The sequence below is a fragment of the Pyxicephalus adspersus genome, chromosome 5 (genome assembly GCF_032062135.1).
Source record: "Pyxicephalus adspersus chromosome 5, UCB_Pads_2.0, whole genome shotgun sequence".
Taxonomy (NCBI): domain Eukaryota; kingdom Metazoa; phylum Chordata; class Amphibia; order Anura; family Pyxicephalidae; genus Pyxicephalus; species Pyxicephalus adspersus.
The window spans coordinates 115,677,696-115,694,463 of record NC_092862.1 but is presented as its reverse complement, the minus strand read 5'-3'; the positions used below and the strand labels follow the sequence as shown (position 1 = coordinate 115,694,463).

At 37.0% G+C, this 16,768-nt stretch overlaps 1 protein-coding gene across 1 annotated transcript in view; it reads right to left on the bottom strand.

The window, feature by feature from the left end:
• The window catches only part of AHR (aryl hydrocarbon receptor), an 82,394-nt gene extending 66,533 nt beyond the window's left edge, over positions 1 to 15,861 (bottom strand). Inside the window, exon 1 of the mRNA XM_072412532.1 lies at positions 15,509 to 15,861. Within this exon, the coding sequence (XP_072268633.1) occupies positions 15,509 to 15,564 (56 nt within the window). The 5' untranslated portion in view covers positions 15,565 to 15,861. The remainder of the gene's footprint in view (positions 1 to 15,508) is intronic.
• Positions 15,862 to 16,768: the final 907 nt, after the last annotated feature.

Here is a 16,768-nt window from a genome sequence, read left to right as displayed (position 1 = left end):
CAAAGAGTACACAAGAAAATCATACTCTAAGCATTTCTTAAGAAACAATGGTACCTGACTGACACTGTTCAGTAGATCTAAACCAGTGTGCCTTATTTTACTTCACACTCAAGACGTATTAACATTCACTTCAATGGTGCTTATGTTTTAGTACAAAATACATGCACATACAACAATAACTATAATAGTAGTCATAACTCAGGAACTGTACGTACGTGTTAGGGAATTTAGAAAAGTTTGCTGTGGTGATTTCTGATGATTATCAAAACTAATTTTTGTGTACCTGTGTAATTTGTACAATGACAGGCAGGCAGGTGCCAAAAAAAGCTGTACACCTGTACACCAGAAAATGTAGATATGAATTCTAACTAATGTAAAAGACAATAAATGACTTAGTTTGCCTAACTTTTATACATCCTTGTTGTCCATTTCAGTTATCCAGCAGCCTCTTTGCATTCCCTACGTATTTAGAGCGTTATAGTGATGGCTGCATAACACCTCCCAGGACAGGGTACCTGAAAGTGAAAACCGTGTAGCCAATCTGCATATTGATTGCCACTGCTGGAGTGGATGCATGTAGATAGGAAATGTCTAGATTTATGCTCATCCACACTGAGGTGCAACAAATGAAAAAAAAGAAAAAATATATTTTTTTTTTTTTTCATACAAAGCATTTGGTTATGGTACACATTGCTTTAATAAGCTAAAAAATCTATTCCTTTATTCAGTCAAGGTTAACATCTACTTCATTGCAAGGATACAAAGTTTATAAGATGTTCTATTCATTATAACCTGCACCATTTTGCCTTTAATCAAAGCAAACTGTGAAACCATTCTAGGCTCCCAGATTTGACGGAACAGAATACCAGTTCTTGTTTACATCAGACTGGTACAATATTGGTGCTAATTATCCACACTTAACAGAACAATTTGTGCCCTCAATTAAGTGTTCCAATTTATTCTGTACAGTTTTTCAATATTTTTTGTGAAGGAGTACTTTAAGGACAATCAAAACTGGCTACTGGGAGCAAGAGTCAACGAAGCGAAAACATAATCAGAGATGAAAGGCCTTCTAATGGAAACAAACCATTTCAAATGCAGCTATTTATGGTCTTTGAAGTGTAATTTTATGAGCCCAAAGAACTCTGCAATTTGCTAAACTGGTCAATTAAATATCCCAAATTAATCACACCACATTTCTTTGATTAAATAACAAATTTAGAAAGAAAAACTTTGAAATGGTCTCCTCTACTTGTATGCAAGTCAATGACTGTTCAGATCTAACGGACAGATGTGTATTTGAATAATAATGCCATCCCCACCAGGACACAGTCATTGTTGTCTTGCCCAAATGCCTAAAGTGGTTTACAAACCCAAACAGGGGATAGGTGAGCATCCACAGGGTTTGAACAACTATTTACACCAAAACATTATATCAACAAATATATGTCTAAAAAAATCCTTGTGAAAAAATTAATTTCAAAACTTAACCAAACCTTATTTCTACTTCTATGTTACTGTGTCCTAACTAACCCTAGGAGTAATGTGCAATTTTGATTTTTCTATGACACAAGCTTTGACATGATATGTCACCTACACACAGCTACACATAATCAGTACAATTTTACAAACATTATGGAAACAAATGTCACATGTATTATGTGCTACAGGTAAATTATTTATTCTTATTATTATTATTATTATTATTATTATTATTATATGTCCTGTACTCTCAACTCCATGTATGCCACACTCTCCGCAAATTATTCTTTTTTTGACTTACAATATCAGTTGTATACTCAATAATTCTAGCCTACCATTCTGTTACATTTAAATTCCATATTGGCTTTGTTGAAATCTTGTGCTTACAATAGACTTTGCCAAGTTTGACAGTGCTGTATTGCCTGGGTGGTCAGTTCTCATCAGTACAACAGTTCCGGAAGGTGTACTCATTTCCTTTCCAGTGCTGACCCTAAGACTAACTGCTTTACAATTCAGCTGTGGTCATCCCCCAGGTTAAACAACACAGAGGCCCTGATTTAAGAAAGCTCTTCAAAACTGGAGAGAATACACTTTCAGAAGTGAACTGGGTGATCCAGAAAACATGGAATGGATTTTTAAAAATCGTTTGCTATTTGCTAGCAAATGTTTTGAATCCTGGACCAGATCCATTCCAGGTTTGCTGGATCACCTAGCTTCACTGATGAAAGTGTATCCAGCCTTGGAGAGCTTTCATAAATCAGGGTCAGAGTGTCATTCAACCCTGGGAACACTAAATCAAGCTTCCATTGAGAAGAATGTTGTAGAAAACTGTGCAATGTCATGGGGATGGGGATGTTCAATGTAGTGGCTTCAGTAATAGGATGTCTTCAAAGCCCAATTGAACTTTCAGTTTAAATGAGCTAAATACTTATCAAAGTGATAATGATAATACTTATCAAAAACTGTCCTCCTGCTCTCTATGTGGAAGCAGTAGTCTGTCAGCAAAGGTCTAACACCAGTTTCTGCCAAGACACCCCTGAAGCTCTACAATCAGCAAAACGTGGATGTCAGATCTCTGCTCCCACAAAAAGCAGGAATCCGTGTTTCCCCATGACAGGAAAACTTTAAGGACTGAAGGACTTTAAGGACTTAAGTGAAATAGATCACTGTGGTGTCAAGAATTTTGCAGTCTTGCAGAGTACAACAATAAATGGTAGCATTGCCATGTGTTTTGGTTAACCCACCTAAGGACAACACATATATTAATAAAACAGCACAGGTTAAAAAAAAAATAAAAAAGCCTCGAACTGGACAAAAAAAATTCTAAAAAAAAATTTAAAAAATTGCAAGCAGATTGGTTTTATTACAAAAAAGATATGCACTGAAACACATTTGCTGCATAGGCAGCTTATTTTATATTCTCAGTATACCTTAGTGCTGGTGTGAGTTAACCTCTATGTTCATCTATGGGAGTTTTATCATCCAGAACTGGGGGAAAAAAACAGGGAAGGGTATTGCCACAGGAATGAGGGGGAGTTGAGTTAAGATATGCTCTTTATTGCAGAAGGGCCAGACAATGTCTCTTCTGCAATAAAATAAACATATTCTTTATCCAGTCCTCTGCTGGGTTCAGGATTTTGAGCCATCCCGAATAGCCAGGTCGGAATGACATAACTGCCACACATGAGCATGGGAGTTTATTTTTTCCTGGCAGCCAGTTATGACGGGTTTGCACACTGTGTAAAGAAAAAAGTGGTTTTATTGTAGAAAGGACATTGCCCGCTCCTTATGCAATACAGAACTTGCCTGCATTTTTTGCTGCCAACACATTTAAGCATCATCATATTTCATTTATGTTTAGAAACACTTTCCTGTCAGGACCACTTGCTTAGGTCAATCAGAATCAGGAAAAAAAAGAAAAATTAAAGGTCATGCTCTAGCAACTTTGCAAATTTGTGTTCTATTTGTTAAATACATGTAAATTACAGTTTTGCCTAAAAAACATGAACACAAAGCACACAGCAATATATTTGCAAACAGGCTAAATTATATGAAAAGCAGAAAAACCAATGCTATGCAAACCAGTAATACAAAATATTCCTTGCTTGGAATGTATTAATAGGTTAAGTTGAATTTATTAAACAGCAAGAAGACAAACAAAAAAAAGCATAAACTATAAAGCATACAATTGATATGAATGGTTATAAAAACAACTACATGGCTTTAAAAGTGGCTAAAAGTAACCAATCAAGTGGGAGAGTGAAGGGTACATGCGACCACAGCATTATGTTATCCCAGATCTGGTTCATGGAGCATACAAGCAGGTTATGTGGCAGATAAACAGTGCTCTGTCACAGACAGCAGAGAACACTGATCCATTTCTAAAATGAAACTAATAAAGTACTAATAGCCATATGCTATTGTAGCAGATCTAACAGATGATATAAATGCAACAAATGTAAGTTGTTTCAAAACATGCTGAGTGGGACACCCCTTTCTAGCACAAAGTAACAGGTGGGTCCTTAACTTCCACAGTCCCCTCATAAACAAAATCAACAACAAAAGTCTAATTTCTTTGTAAATTTAGGAGTTAATTTACTCAGATGACATAATTTCAGGTGTTGTGTCTTCAACTGACTACAAAGACAAAAAGGTTCTTTTGTATAACAACGCCACATTTCAACTCAATGAGAAATCAGACTTACAGCTTACTCAAAAAATCCCAAAAATCTTAATTAGAGGAAATTGGTATTAAAGAGGTGGGACATACACAATTTTTTAGTGTTGCATTAAGACAGCATATTATTACGAATTGGGCTCCCAAAAGAAAGAACCCGTTTCATTGTTGGCATAGCAGCACAGATAGGTTTGTTTTTTTTTCTCATATGTGCATTTGTGTGAAATTTTTCGCAATTAGGAATGTACATGCAAATAACAAGATAGTAAACAAGGTTTTTCAATCATAAATAAGCAGAATGTATATAAATATATATATCCTTATTACAATTGCTGCAGAATGCTGTGATTGACCCTGCCAAAGTTTATTCTCACCTGTAGAAAAACCTAGCACGAGCAGCAAGAGATATTATATGAGAATTATTTAAAGAGAAAACTGGGGTATAGTTGTCGCATATTGTGACTTTACACATCATTGGAGAGAAAAAAAAAAGAAAACCAACCAAAAATATGTAAACAAAAAAATGATCAAGCAGATTTGTTAATGTAAAAGGGTTGTGATTCTATCAAACGTTATAGATATATGTCAAATTTTTCAGGATTATCATACAACATTTATGTATCATATCATTTAATATTATAGCATGGTATATATATTTGAGTACAGTTCCCAAAATCACACCATTGTGAATTGTTCTGAGTTATTCTACAGAAATAAAACTGTTCTTTATAGACCTGAAGTGCTGAGATTAAAGTGGAACCAAGGTCTAACTTTTAACATGAGCAATTCAGGCAGGTAATTATTGCAGAAAGGGACAGGCAAAACTGAATACTAGCTGCTAGGGCCAAAGAAATGTACCAAAAACTACTCTGCATAATGGGCACCAGAAATGAAAACAAAACTGATATATAATTTTAGGAAACCTAGTTTTAGGGAAACTTAAAGCGTACCTAAACTCAGAAATTTCACTTTACATAAAAGGGTAGACAACCCTTTTATGTTAAGTACATATTCTGTTTTTTTTTTTTTGTTTTGTTTTGTTTTTTAGTATAACACTCTTGGGTGCTCCTTCAGTGCATCTCGGGCATGCACAGAAGGAGCCTTTTCGTGGAAAAAAAAACATTTGCCGATCTCACAATCTACACCACCCGATCTCACACCTGGGAAGGGTGACGTAGGAAGCAGAACCAGGTAGAAGAGACGAAGATGGCGACGCACCGATGCCGGACCAGACGGAAGAGACCTCCGGATGGATCGGACTGCCCTGTGAGATTGAAGGTAAGTGAATTTTTTTTGTTTTAGGCACTTTTGGCTTTAGGTCCTCTTTAAGGAAACCTGCAATGTACCTTACAATTGTTAAACTCCTGAAAAATTCTCTGGCTATGATGACGACTTCCTGACTTCAAAACTTTTAATCACTAATCCAAAACAAGGCGGTGGACCAGGAGTGCTGATATCACTTGCTGAATGCTTGTTTAGGTCAGTGACTCAAAGATATTGCAAAACTTGTAGATGCCAAAAATATACCTTACTGATAAGCAAATGTATGTATTTTGGGTAGTGGTGAACCAGCCATATTTGCAGATTTAAGTTTCAATTTCAGGCTTGGAATCTAGTTTATTCTGTACTATTTGTCCCAAGGTTCTATTGAAATATATTAGGCTGAACCATATGGGTCCACACCAGGATGGAAGAATGTTGTTATAAAAGGGGACATTCAGCTTCACTTCTATTGAAGTCAAGGTTTTCAGCCTCAACAGACATTATGCAGCAGACGTTCCTAAACACACAACACATTCTTCCAAGGATAATGAAACTGCTTCTGTCTCCTCTAAACTGCAATGGAGCAAATTAGGGCAAGTTAAGAGTTTCATGGGGCGAGAAGCAACATGACTTTTTTTCTTCAGCCTACAAAGCTCCTATTATCTAGAGAAACCAGGATTAACACATTAAATAAAATAAAACAGAGTAAGTAAAGACAAACGTAAAGGTTATTTAAAAGGGCAGAAGCCATTCAATCTCCAGATCATGCCTGAGAACAGGAACTTATTGAACTTATTGCACAGAACCACTTCTGCAATACAGCTGGCAGAAGTGTGAAAGTATCTGAAAAATACGATGGTAAAAAAAAATGGCACTCCCATGCAGACACAGCCCCCAAAACAGATATACCAACGACATCCTATCCCCACTGTTAGTAGCAGAAATCAACTGATTATAACACATTCTTGCAAAACAGAAAATTTTACTGCATCTCACAACTCATTGTTCAGGGCCGCAGTTGAGAATCTCTAATTTTATTGTATACTGCAGATATTGAGAACAAAAAGTTTTCCATTATGTATCAAGAAGGTGCTGCTGAAATACCTGGTAAATACAAACTGTACCATACATGTATAATTTGGGTAGGCATAACATTTTGAAACATACATATTTTCCACCATCAGAAGCACTTCCCCAACTCTTTTCTTGTTTTTGAAAAGTTGGTCAATAACATTGAATTGTCTATAAAAACTGTCAACATTACATGTGACAGAAGGTGTCGAATCAAAATATGTTCGCAGGCTCCTTCCCTAAGACTAATTTTTGATTCATTGACAAATCTTCTTTGCCAAAAGCAAGTTTTGGGCAGTAATAAGCATTTCTTTCACTTGGGACTAACCAATTAGCTGTGTTGAAGATGTCAAAGTGTTAATGGAAAGTTGAATTAGAGTCAATATCAGACTTAAGATTCACAAAACACTACAGATATTCTAGTATACCTACTCTGGGGTATTATATTTGGGTAAAAAAAAAAAAAACAATTGCAGAGAAAATAAACTATTGCATGGAAAAAAACAGAAGGTAAGAAGTCAAATATAATAACCAATAAATAAAAAAAAATGTTTATTCCCAGCCAATTTTTATTTTGTGTTTAGATGGGGAGGTATAAAGTAAGAACCTCTGTTACCGATTTTCCCCTCGCCCTTTTAGATTAGTGATTGAAAAGCTCTCTAACATTAACGTTCTGTAGGGTGAGAAAATAATTACGCTGATTTTACTGCTGTCCATGTTTTTTTGTGCTGGTGACAACCACTACTTCTTTTTTCTTGCTCTGGAGTCACATGGCCATGAGGCAAGGGGAAATCCCTGAATAGTGTTCACAAACAGTAACAACATATGAATTTTTTTTAAATATAAATATATATATATCAGACCCACACTGCAAAAACATATTTCATACACACTAAAACACTTCTGTTAAGAAGTTCTCCAGTTGCCATCTCCAGACCACGTGATCTACTAATGTGGTCCACTGAAGTGATCATAGGCTGAGAGCCCAGAGCTGCTTTGTGTCACTATGGGAAAACATAAGACTAAGCAGTTCTGCCTCAAAACTGCACCACATTGGAAAAGATTTTTTCTTTGTTAGTAAATATACAATTAGGTCCATAAATATTTGGACTGAGACAACTTTTTTCCAATTTTGGTTCTGTACATTAGCACAATTATTTTAAATGAATCAACTCAGATGCAGCTGAACTGCAGACTTTCAGCTTTAATTCAGTGGGTTGAACAAAAAGATTGCATAAAAATGTGAAGCCTTTTCTTAACACACTCACTTCATTTCAGGGGCTCAAAAGTAATTGGACAATTGACTCAAAGGCTATTTCATGGGCTTGTATGTGGAAGATTTTGCTGTGAACAGACAACAAGCGGTCAAAGGAGCTCTCCCCAGAATGATGGCAAGAAAAGTATGGAGAAGGCGTAGAACAGCTCATGAACCAAAGCATACCACATCACCTGAAAAACATGGCGGAGGCAGTGTGATGGCTCGGGAGTGCATGGCTGCCATGGCACTGGGACACTAGTGTTTATCAATGATGTGACACAAGACAGAGGCAGCCGAATGAATTCTGAGGTGTTCAGAGACATACTGTCTGCTCAAATCCAGCTAAATGCAGTCACATTGATTGGGAGGCGTTTCACAATACAGATGGACAATGACCCAAAACATACAGCCAAAGCAACCCAGGGGTTTATTAAAGCAAAGAAGTGGAATATTTATAAATGGCCAAGTCAGTCACCTGATCTGAACCCAATTGAGCATGCAATTCACTTGTTGAAGACTAAACTTCGAACAGAAAGGCCCACAAACAAACAGCAACTGAAAGCCGCTGCAGTAAAGACCTGGCAGAGCATTAAAAAGGAAGAAAACCCAGCATCTTGTGATGTCCATGAGTTCAAGACTACAGGCTGTCATTGCCAGCAAAGAGTTTTCAACCAAGTATCAGAAATGAACATTTTATTTTCAGCTTTTTAAATTGTCCAAAATTAGAAAAAAGTTGTCTCTGTCCAAATAATTATGGACCTAGCTGTAAGCTTCCATTTAGCTATTCAAAAAAGTTTGCTATCCAAGACAGAAGTTCACATTTTATTCAGCTTCCTTAAAAAACAAAAGGGGGACTGCTGAACCCCCAGATGTGTTGGCTTATCAGTTTTCACTAAATGCCTGATAATAAATCTTCATTCATGTTTACCCAAGATTTTCTTAAAGCTTGAGAATGTTGCTTAAATCCCAATTCCGTAATTTTGAGTATATTAATCCAAGGGACCTTAAATATTGAAGTGACCAATTTAAAGCCTAAAACACTGATTTTATCAGACAGCGCTCATATAAAAAACACATGGTTCCAACACTCCGTTTATTGACACATTATATATTTTGGGGTGCTAAAGTTTCCATGCACTAGAAGGTCTGAAAAAGTGTCCCCGCTATGTGCCTTTTATTTTAACAATGACAAGTCAGTGCACTTTATTGTGTGCCCTTCTATTTATATCCAAATACATCACACAACATAAAATCAACCAGATTTACCAAAACCACAACTCTTTAAAACTATATCTGTCCTTAATTTCTCATGCCAAAAACGGGCACAAATGTCCATTCCTGTATGTTCCCCCACACCCCTTTTCCCCCACTTTGACTTTGTACAACCCTAAACACAAAGGGCCTGATTTATTAAAGCTCTTCAAGGCTGGAGAGCATACAATTTCATCAGTGAAGCTGTGTGACCAGAAAACCTGGAATGAATTTTCTAAAAGTCATTTAGTATTAGCAAATGTTTTCAATCCTGGACCAGATCAATTCCAGGTTTGCTGAATCACCCATCTTCACTGATTAAAGTGTAACCTCTCCAGCCTTGGAGAGCTTTAATAAATCAGGTCCAATAGATGTGAGGTAGCAACTAACATGTAACTATAGTAATTGCTCATTAGTCACAATGAAAGCAAATAAATGTGTTTATTGGTTGTTTTGTTTCACAGTGGGTTGATGCTATACAAATTATTATCATAACATTTATTTTAAATAGTTTAAACAGCTAACTTTGCAAATAACAGCAAATCACCCTTATTTTTGCATTTTAACTAGTCAAGTAAAAGTATCCTAGTTACCAGTGTAACTGCAAACAGGAAACCTAAAGAATTATAGGGTTATAATTCCTCCCAAATTAAAAAAAAAATTAAAAAAAAAGTTACTGGTGTGCAGGTCTGAATCATCTAACAAGACCTTCATGTGGTCTGCTTTGTTTTTGTTAAATAAATATATTAAAATAGCATCAGTAAAAGTTACCTTTAGTAAACACATTTACCGACATGATCTGTAGATTCCGAAGTACAGGCAGGTACATTTACCTAACGTTTCCTTAAAAAAAACAAAAACCTGAGCCCAGCAATTTCATACTGACAAAGCCCAGTAGAGACAGAAAAATCTGGGCCAAGCTTAACTTTACAGAACTGCATATAAAAGCAGTAGCCTAAATCTCAAGATTAACCAATTATTTTGACCTAATTGGGAAAAAAAATCCCAGACCTCCCTAGCTGTTTTTAATGTAAAAGCTATTACCTCCTAAAGATCACAGAAAAGCCTCTGGTTTCTAACAGCTTAGAAACAGCTGCTGTACATTTACATTAGCAGGCTGTCAGCCTGAATGAGATCATCTGACAACATCACAACATTTGTTGTCATAGAAAAACATAAAGAGTTGTGAATGTTAATATCTTTATGATACCTACAGATAATGAGGGGAATGCTTTATTATGCTTTTACAGCCTATTCAAATATACAAATAATTAAGTATGCATGATCTGGCACAAGTTCACTTTATTAGGAGTAACAGTTTTTCAGGGTGTTTCTGGACTGCAAACCTGCTTGTCTCAGCCATTGCAGATGTAAAGAATTGTATTTTAGGAGTTCATTAGGCCAGGTTTGTTTCATGTAAATTCCAAGGCTTTAAACTGAAAAAAATCAATATTAACAATTCTACACATTGACATTGTTTTGAAAATGTACATGGAAGTGTTTTCAATGTGTGTAAACAACTATTTCATAGTACATGTCTCTTTGTGTCATGCCTGCTGTTTTTCCACACACTAGATAAGCCAGTTACAAAGCAAAGCGCAGCTAATTAAATATAAAGAGACCTAGGCACTGAATGACTTCAGAATAACTGATGTCATGTACAATGTCTAAGCACTAAATAAATGGAGAACAGGAACTGCTGAGCAGGAGAGGAGGGTCTATAAACAGTTGATTTAAAGCAACCGCTAATGTTCTAGAAAAATGACCTGCAAAGATTTCTCCCACTTGCTGCAAGAAACACTCTGCACTGTAATAACAGAGTGGAGAGCTTCTCAACATCCTTTAAAATATTATCTGGCATTTCAGACCAGCCTTGCTACATTGAAAAGGCAATGTTAGGAAGTTAATTGTAACCTTTTCAATGATCAGTAAACAGGAGAAACTTAGGCCTGTAACACATAATTCCATAAGACTGCTAATTTTGACCTCCAACCAGCCTTATAGATCTACTAATTAATAACTGCTCATTTGTCAACTCTGAAACATATCACAAATGTGTACATAATCCTGCTCTTTCGGTGTTCATAAGCCAAAATCTACAAAACATGTGTAAAATGTGTAAATGTGTGTAAAAACTGCCAGAACAAGTACAATCTCAAAAACAATCAAACACATGCACACATTAAGAGGTAAAAGACACAACAAACATTTCACCAATCCTGAAAATTACAAAAAAAAAAAAACAAGGAAATTATAATTTTCATAAAACAAACATAGGACAAATTAATATTTTGTATGCTAGAAATTATCTGAGATTTAGGTACCAAAGGCAATAAAATTCTAAGTAGTATCATCCAACATGCACCGACATGTAATGCTCCCACCACTGTCTGTAACGGTGGCACGAAACACATTTAATTTGCTACCTCGAGGAGACTATCTACAGGCCTGTCTGACATATACAATAGTATCACAATGCAACACATTAAAATATTGTTTTGCTTTATTCATATAGTGTCACTGTTACACTTTATATTTAAGCAAATCACAACATGGACATTCCAAGATTATGATTCAAGGAGATGGTGGGGCCGGCCTTCATTGTTAAAGGACATCAGGGAATCAGGGAAGGGGGGTTGAGACAGAAAAAAAAGTTTGCAATCTAAAGAAACTAAATCATGACTATTGAGAGCTTCAAACTGAAAGAACAAGTGGGACATGGGACACATGGGAGAAAAAAAGCTTACAATCTAAAGGCTTGCATGAGCAGCAAAAGTGGGCATCATAAAGACATAAAATAATTAAACCATGAGGAGCAAGGCCTTATTCTGTACAATTCACTAACAATATTTAATAAAAATATGAAAATCAGCTGCCTCATTTAGGAAATGACAGTGAGAAATGTAGATAAGAAATCATCATTTGCATCACAAACAAGACTCTTGTTTTGGGAATACCCTCCACCCCCTTATTATACTCATTGTTTTGAAAGTGCATCCCACAATTAAAGAGATGGAGTTAAATTACGGTGTTTTGAAATGTTCCTGTCAGCCCACCCTCCCAAGTACCATGGGACACATGGGAGAAAAAAAGCTTACAATCTAAAGGCTTGCATGAGCAGCAAAAGTGGGCATCATAAAGACATAAAATAATTAAACCGTGAGGAGCAAGGCCTTATTCTGTACAATTCACTAACAATATTTATTAAAAATATGAAAATCAGCTGCCTCATTTAGGAAATGACATTTCTTTATATCACCTTTTTGCTTAAAATCCTATATACAAGAGCCAGTTACTCTGGTAGATTTTGTAAAAATGCTCATACAGTATATATATATATATATATATATATATATATATATATATGAATGTGTGTGTGTTCAGAAAATCATCATTGTGTATTTTTATAACACAGACATATTACGAAGTTCATACACATCACTAACTGTCCATCAGGAGATCACACAACATAAATATACATCTCATGGTTAGTAATTTACTACATATATTATTTAACACATTTGTATCCAGTGTGTTGTTCTGGAAATAATATGCTATAAAAATAATTAAAAAAGAAAAAAACTGCATTGTAAATACCTGCTATATAGGTTTCCTACCTCTCTTTATAAACTGTGCCTTAAAAATGAAATGCCAAACAGGGGGTTTGGATGTATGAAACCTGAGCCTGGAATGGATGCAATCTCTATAGGCAAAATATGTGTGTACATTTCCCAACTATTTCATAACTTCATTGTTCTGATATGTACATTATTTATCTTTCATTTCTACCACTGAAAAAACAGGAGGCACTTTGCTAATCCAACACACATAAAACTGTGTTCTAATTTTAAGCTAGGGTGATTAAAATAAAAAGATACAAGTAGGCACAATTTTGAGACAACTATCACAGTTAAAAGGCAAATCAAAAGAAAAAACCCAGAGTTTTAAAAGAATTTCATGAGAACAAAAAAAAAAAATAATTTGAGTAACGCATTATGGTACATCCATTAACAAACACACTTTTAGCAAATAGATACAAAAGGTCAACAGTGTTGTATGATGCTTTAAACATTTACATTTTTTCTTATAATATCTAAAGGCATCAAAAAATACTTGCATAATGTTATGTGTGTTGGTATGCATTATATAAATATATATATATATATATTTATATACACACACAAAAAGTCATCAGTATAGCCCTCGACTAAAAGAGTCAACGCCTCTATCAAGTATGGCAGACAAGGATGTTGCAGTGAAAAGAGCTGACCACATGAGATAGACAAAACAGATAATATCTGGTCTTCACTTTAAAAACACTTCAAAAAAGTGACTGAACTTCTGGTATAAAAAGGAGAGAAAAATAAAGTGTTTGTTGTGCCATGTAGCAGCACTAGTGAACAGGAAAGAATGAAAAATTAATCTACAAACAATAAGGGGTGGAGCAGCCCAACCAAAACAGCATCTAAAATGTTCTAAAATGTCAAGCGTACATATGTGTTCCTGCAGTTTAAAACAACACAGTTACTATAGGCTTGTGTTGGAAAATATACAAACATGGCCCCCATCAGTCTCTTTGATTGAATTCTGATTATATATTTACAATGCAAGGACAATCTGGCGTCGGTAACGATTCATATATCCATACAGTAATGCCTTATTTCCTTCCTAAATGAAGGGCCACTTTCCAATGTATGTGCCAGTCACTGTACATTATTTCCACTAGAGTGCAGCTTGTAAATATTAACCCTTCACTTTCCCCCAAGCTTGCAATATGTTGCTCAAGATTTGTTATATAACAGGACGGTGCATGACCAGACTTCATACGCACAAGCATCCCTCAGTCCAGAATGAAGATTCTAACAATTACCAATAAAAATAAAAAAAAGTTATTTTTTTCCCTAAAATACCTGACCTAGAATGGGACACAAATACACTAGAAGGTTGATTGATACAATTTAACGTATTCTAATTACCTTCATTATATATGCAAAGCTGTAAAACATAATAAAATGTCATCCTGTGTAAAAGTCACTGTAATACCTCCGTGTATCTATATCTAACCCATTAACCTATTTTAGCGGGAAACTTGAAATAATAAAAATATTATTTCATCTGAAGATGATTCCCAGCTGCAAAAAATTTGCTTTGGATGGAGGAAAGGTGAACTATGACATATAAACGTGGACAGAAATATATAACAGTATACACAAGCAGCTATTGTTCATCCCGGGTTGTAAAATGAAACTTGCTCAGAGTATTTCTAACTTCAGTGTGAATGACATGTGGAAGGGAAATGTGATGTGAGCCCATGTCCTTGCTGTCAGTGCTTCCCAACCGTCATACTGGGCTCATCCAGATGGACACAGAACAACACAAAGAATCAGTTTTCATTTCCTAATCAGTGAATGGACCGTACGTCAGGAACATTTCTGGAGCCATTATTGAGGACATGCGTTTGAGAACTCTTTTTGGTTCAAGTAGTACACAATTTTGTATCAATCAGTACAGCCTGGACCATGCAGAATAGGGTAGACCCAGCAGGCACGTCCTGAATTATTGGTGTCAATAAAGTGTCTCACGTACGGTGCGTTCACCGATTATGAAAACTGATTCTTTGTGTTATTCATCTGGATGAGCCCATTGTGATGGTTGGGAAGTACTGACAGCAAAGGCATGGCTACCATCATCCTGAAAAAGAATGGCTGCTTGCAATGCCACTCTGGACCCCCATATTTCAGCTTTGCCAGCCACCATTATGTAATGATATAAGTAATAATATTCCAATATGTACAGAACTGGGAATACATTCAAAAGATGTAACCGGGCACTCATCAGGCTCAATCAGCTTGCTTATTACTTTATTTACATTTCATATATAAATAAAACGTTTTGGGGGGGATTTTAATAGACTGTTCAGGGTTTGAGCCTCAGTCAGGTGTCACCTGCTCCCTGTGACCCCGTGTTAAATTACCATGATTACCACTACCACTGGGAATAAGAGTGAGGATATACAGGTCCAATAGAAGAGAAATCTTATTCTCATGACAAATGAAAGGGGATTTCCCTTACATTGTAAAAGATATATTCTGACTTCCTGTTGAGCCTACAGTACTGGAAATGCAGTAAATTTTCCCTAAAATAAACCCTAACAGCAGTTGTCCCCCTCTCTCATTTAATCCATTTTGCTTTTAGACAGATGTAAGGTGTTTGTGCCAAGTGTTTTTGCTCTCAGTAGTTTCCACTCTACCTGAAGTAATGAATTGCAGCAATAGGGATGCTCCCTGTACATTGCAGAAAGTTGCCATGGGCACCCAGGCACAGGCAGGTCATGTAAACAAGTGTCAGGGTATATGTATGGAGCACACATAGGGAAGGGGTTGTGAGGAGCCCAGGGTGGTGCGGAGCCTGGTGAAGTGCGGTGCCAGGTGCGGAGCATCCCAGACACAGTGACACCTCTTTAGGCCCCTGTAGGGTGCCCCATGCCCAGATAACAACACACTTACGCCTTCTGCACGGGTTTTCTCCTCTTCCTGCTGGCGTACATAATGTTGGTGTTCATGCTGCTCCTCTTCTAAATATTTAATGTCTTCCTTCTTTTCCTCCTTCTCGCCCGCCAGGCCAACAACACTTTTAAAGCTTAAAGACCAATACCCCAATCCGTACGGCAAGGGTCCGGGTGCCAATTAACACATTCGCGGCGAGCTGGTGGTGCGTAGCCAAAGTGTAACTGTGTAGAAGCCCCGTCACTGCTGTCTGCATGAGATAATGGGTCCTGCCCAGCGCTCCGCTGTCCCCCTGCCTGAACTCTCTTCTATACTAAGTGAAGTCTACCGACAGGACTTGGGCAGTGCAGTGCGCAAGCGCGGCCCACACTTCCCGGCGCTTCCCACCGGCGTACAGCGCATGCGTGAGGGGCCCCCTGTCACCAGTAATTGCAAGGGACGTAAGAATGCCTGGCGCACGCGCAGTACGCAGCTCACGTCCATTTTGTGGTGTCTGAGGTAGAGATGTGATGTGAGAGCGTACACGGAAGATAAGGAGAAGGGATGGGGAGACGGGAACAGGAGGGCAGGGGAAGGTGAAGCAGGTCGTTCAGTTCTTTCTGTGTACACAGCCCGTTACCCAGGATAATGATATATTTATTACTGGGTTACAATACCTCACACTGACTGAACATTTCTATGATTTGCTTTATTGTAATGTGATGACTGACAAATGTGCGGTGTAGCCGGATATACATGGAGGTCACTTTGAGATTTGTAAACTCAGTCATGGTTTTGCCTCAGCAGTCCCCACAATGTCTATCACATGATGTCCTCAATTGTCCTAATCTGGGTCACCTAACCTCAGTGATTCCTCCTCCCTCAGATCAGTCTCCCTTTGTCATGTACTCAGGTCAGTGTTAGTCACTTCAGGGGTCAGCCGTCATTCTTACGCCATGTGATAGACGTTCAATCTGATAAAAATACCAAATCGAGAAATGATTCTAAAAACATAGTCTCTTCTCAGATATTATTACTAAATTGTATTTATATAGCACCAACATGTTATGTAGCGCATACAATAAATAGGGGTTGCAAATGGCAGACGAATAAAGACAGAAGAGGAGGGGAGGACCCTGCCCAGAAGAGCTTACAATCTAAGAGCTGGGGAAGTAGGACACAATAGCAGGGGGGATATGGAATGGTGGGAAGTAGTGAGGATTTAAGATGATGATCTTTTAAATGTGTGGAAAGAAGGATCTAGCCAAATAAGATGAGGAA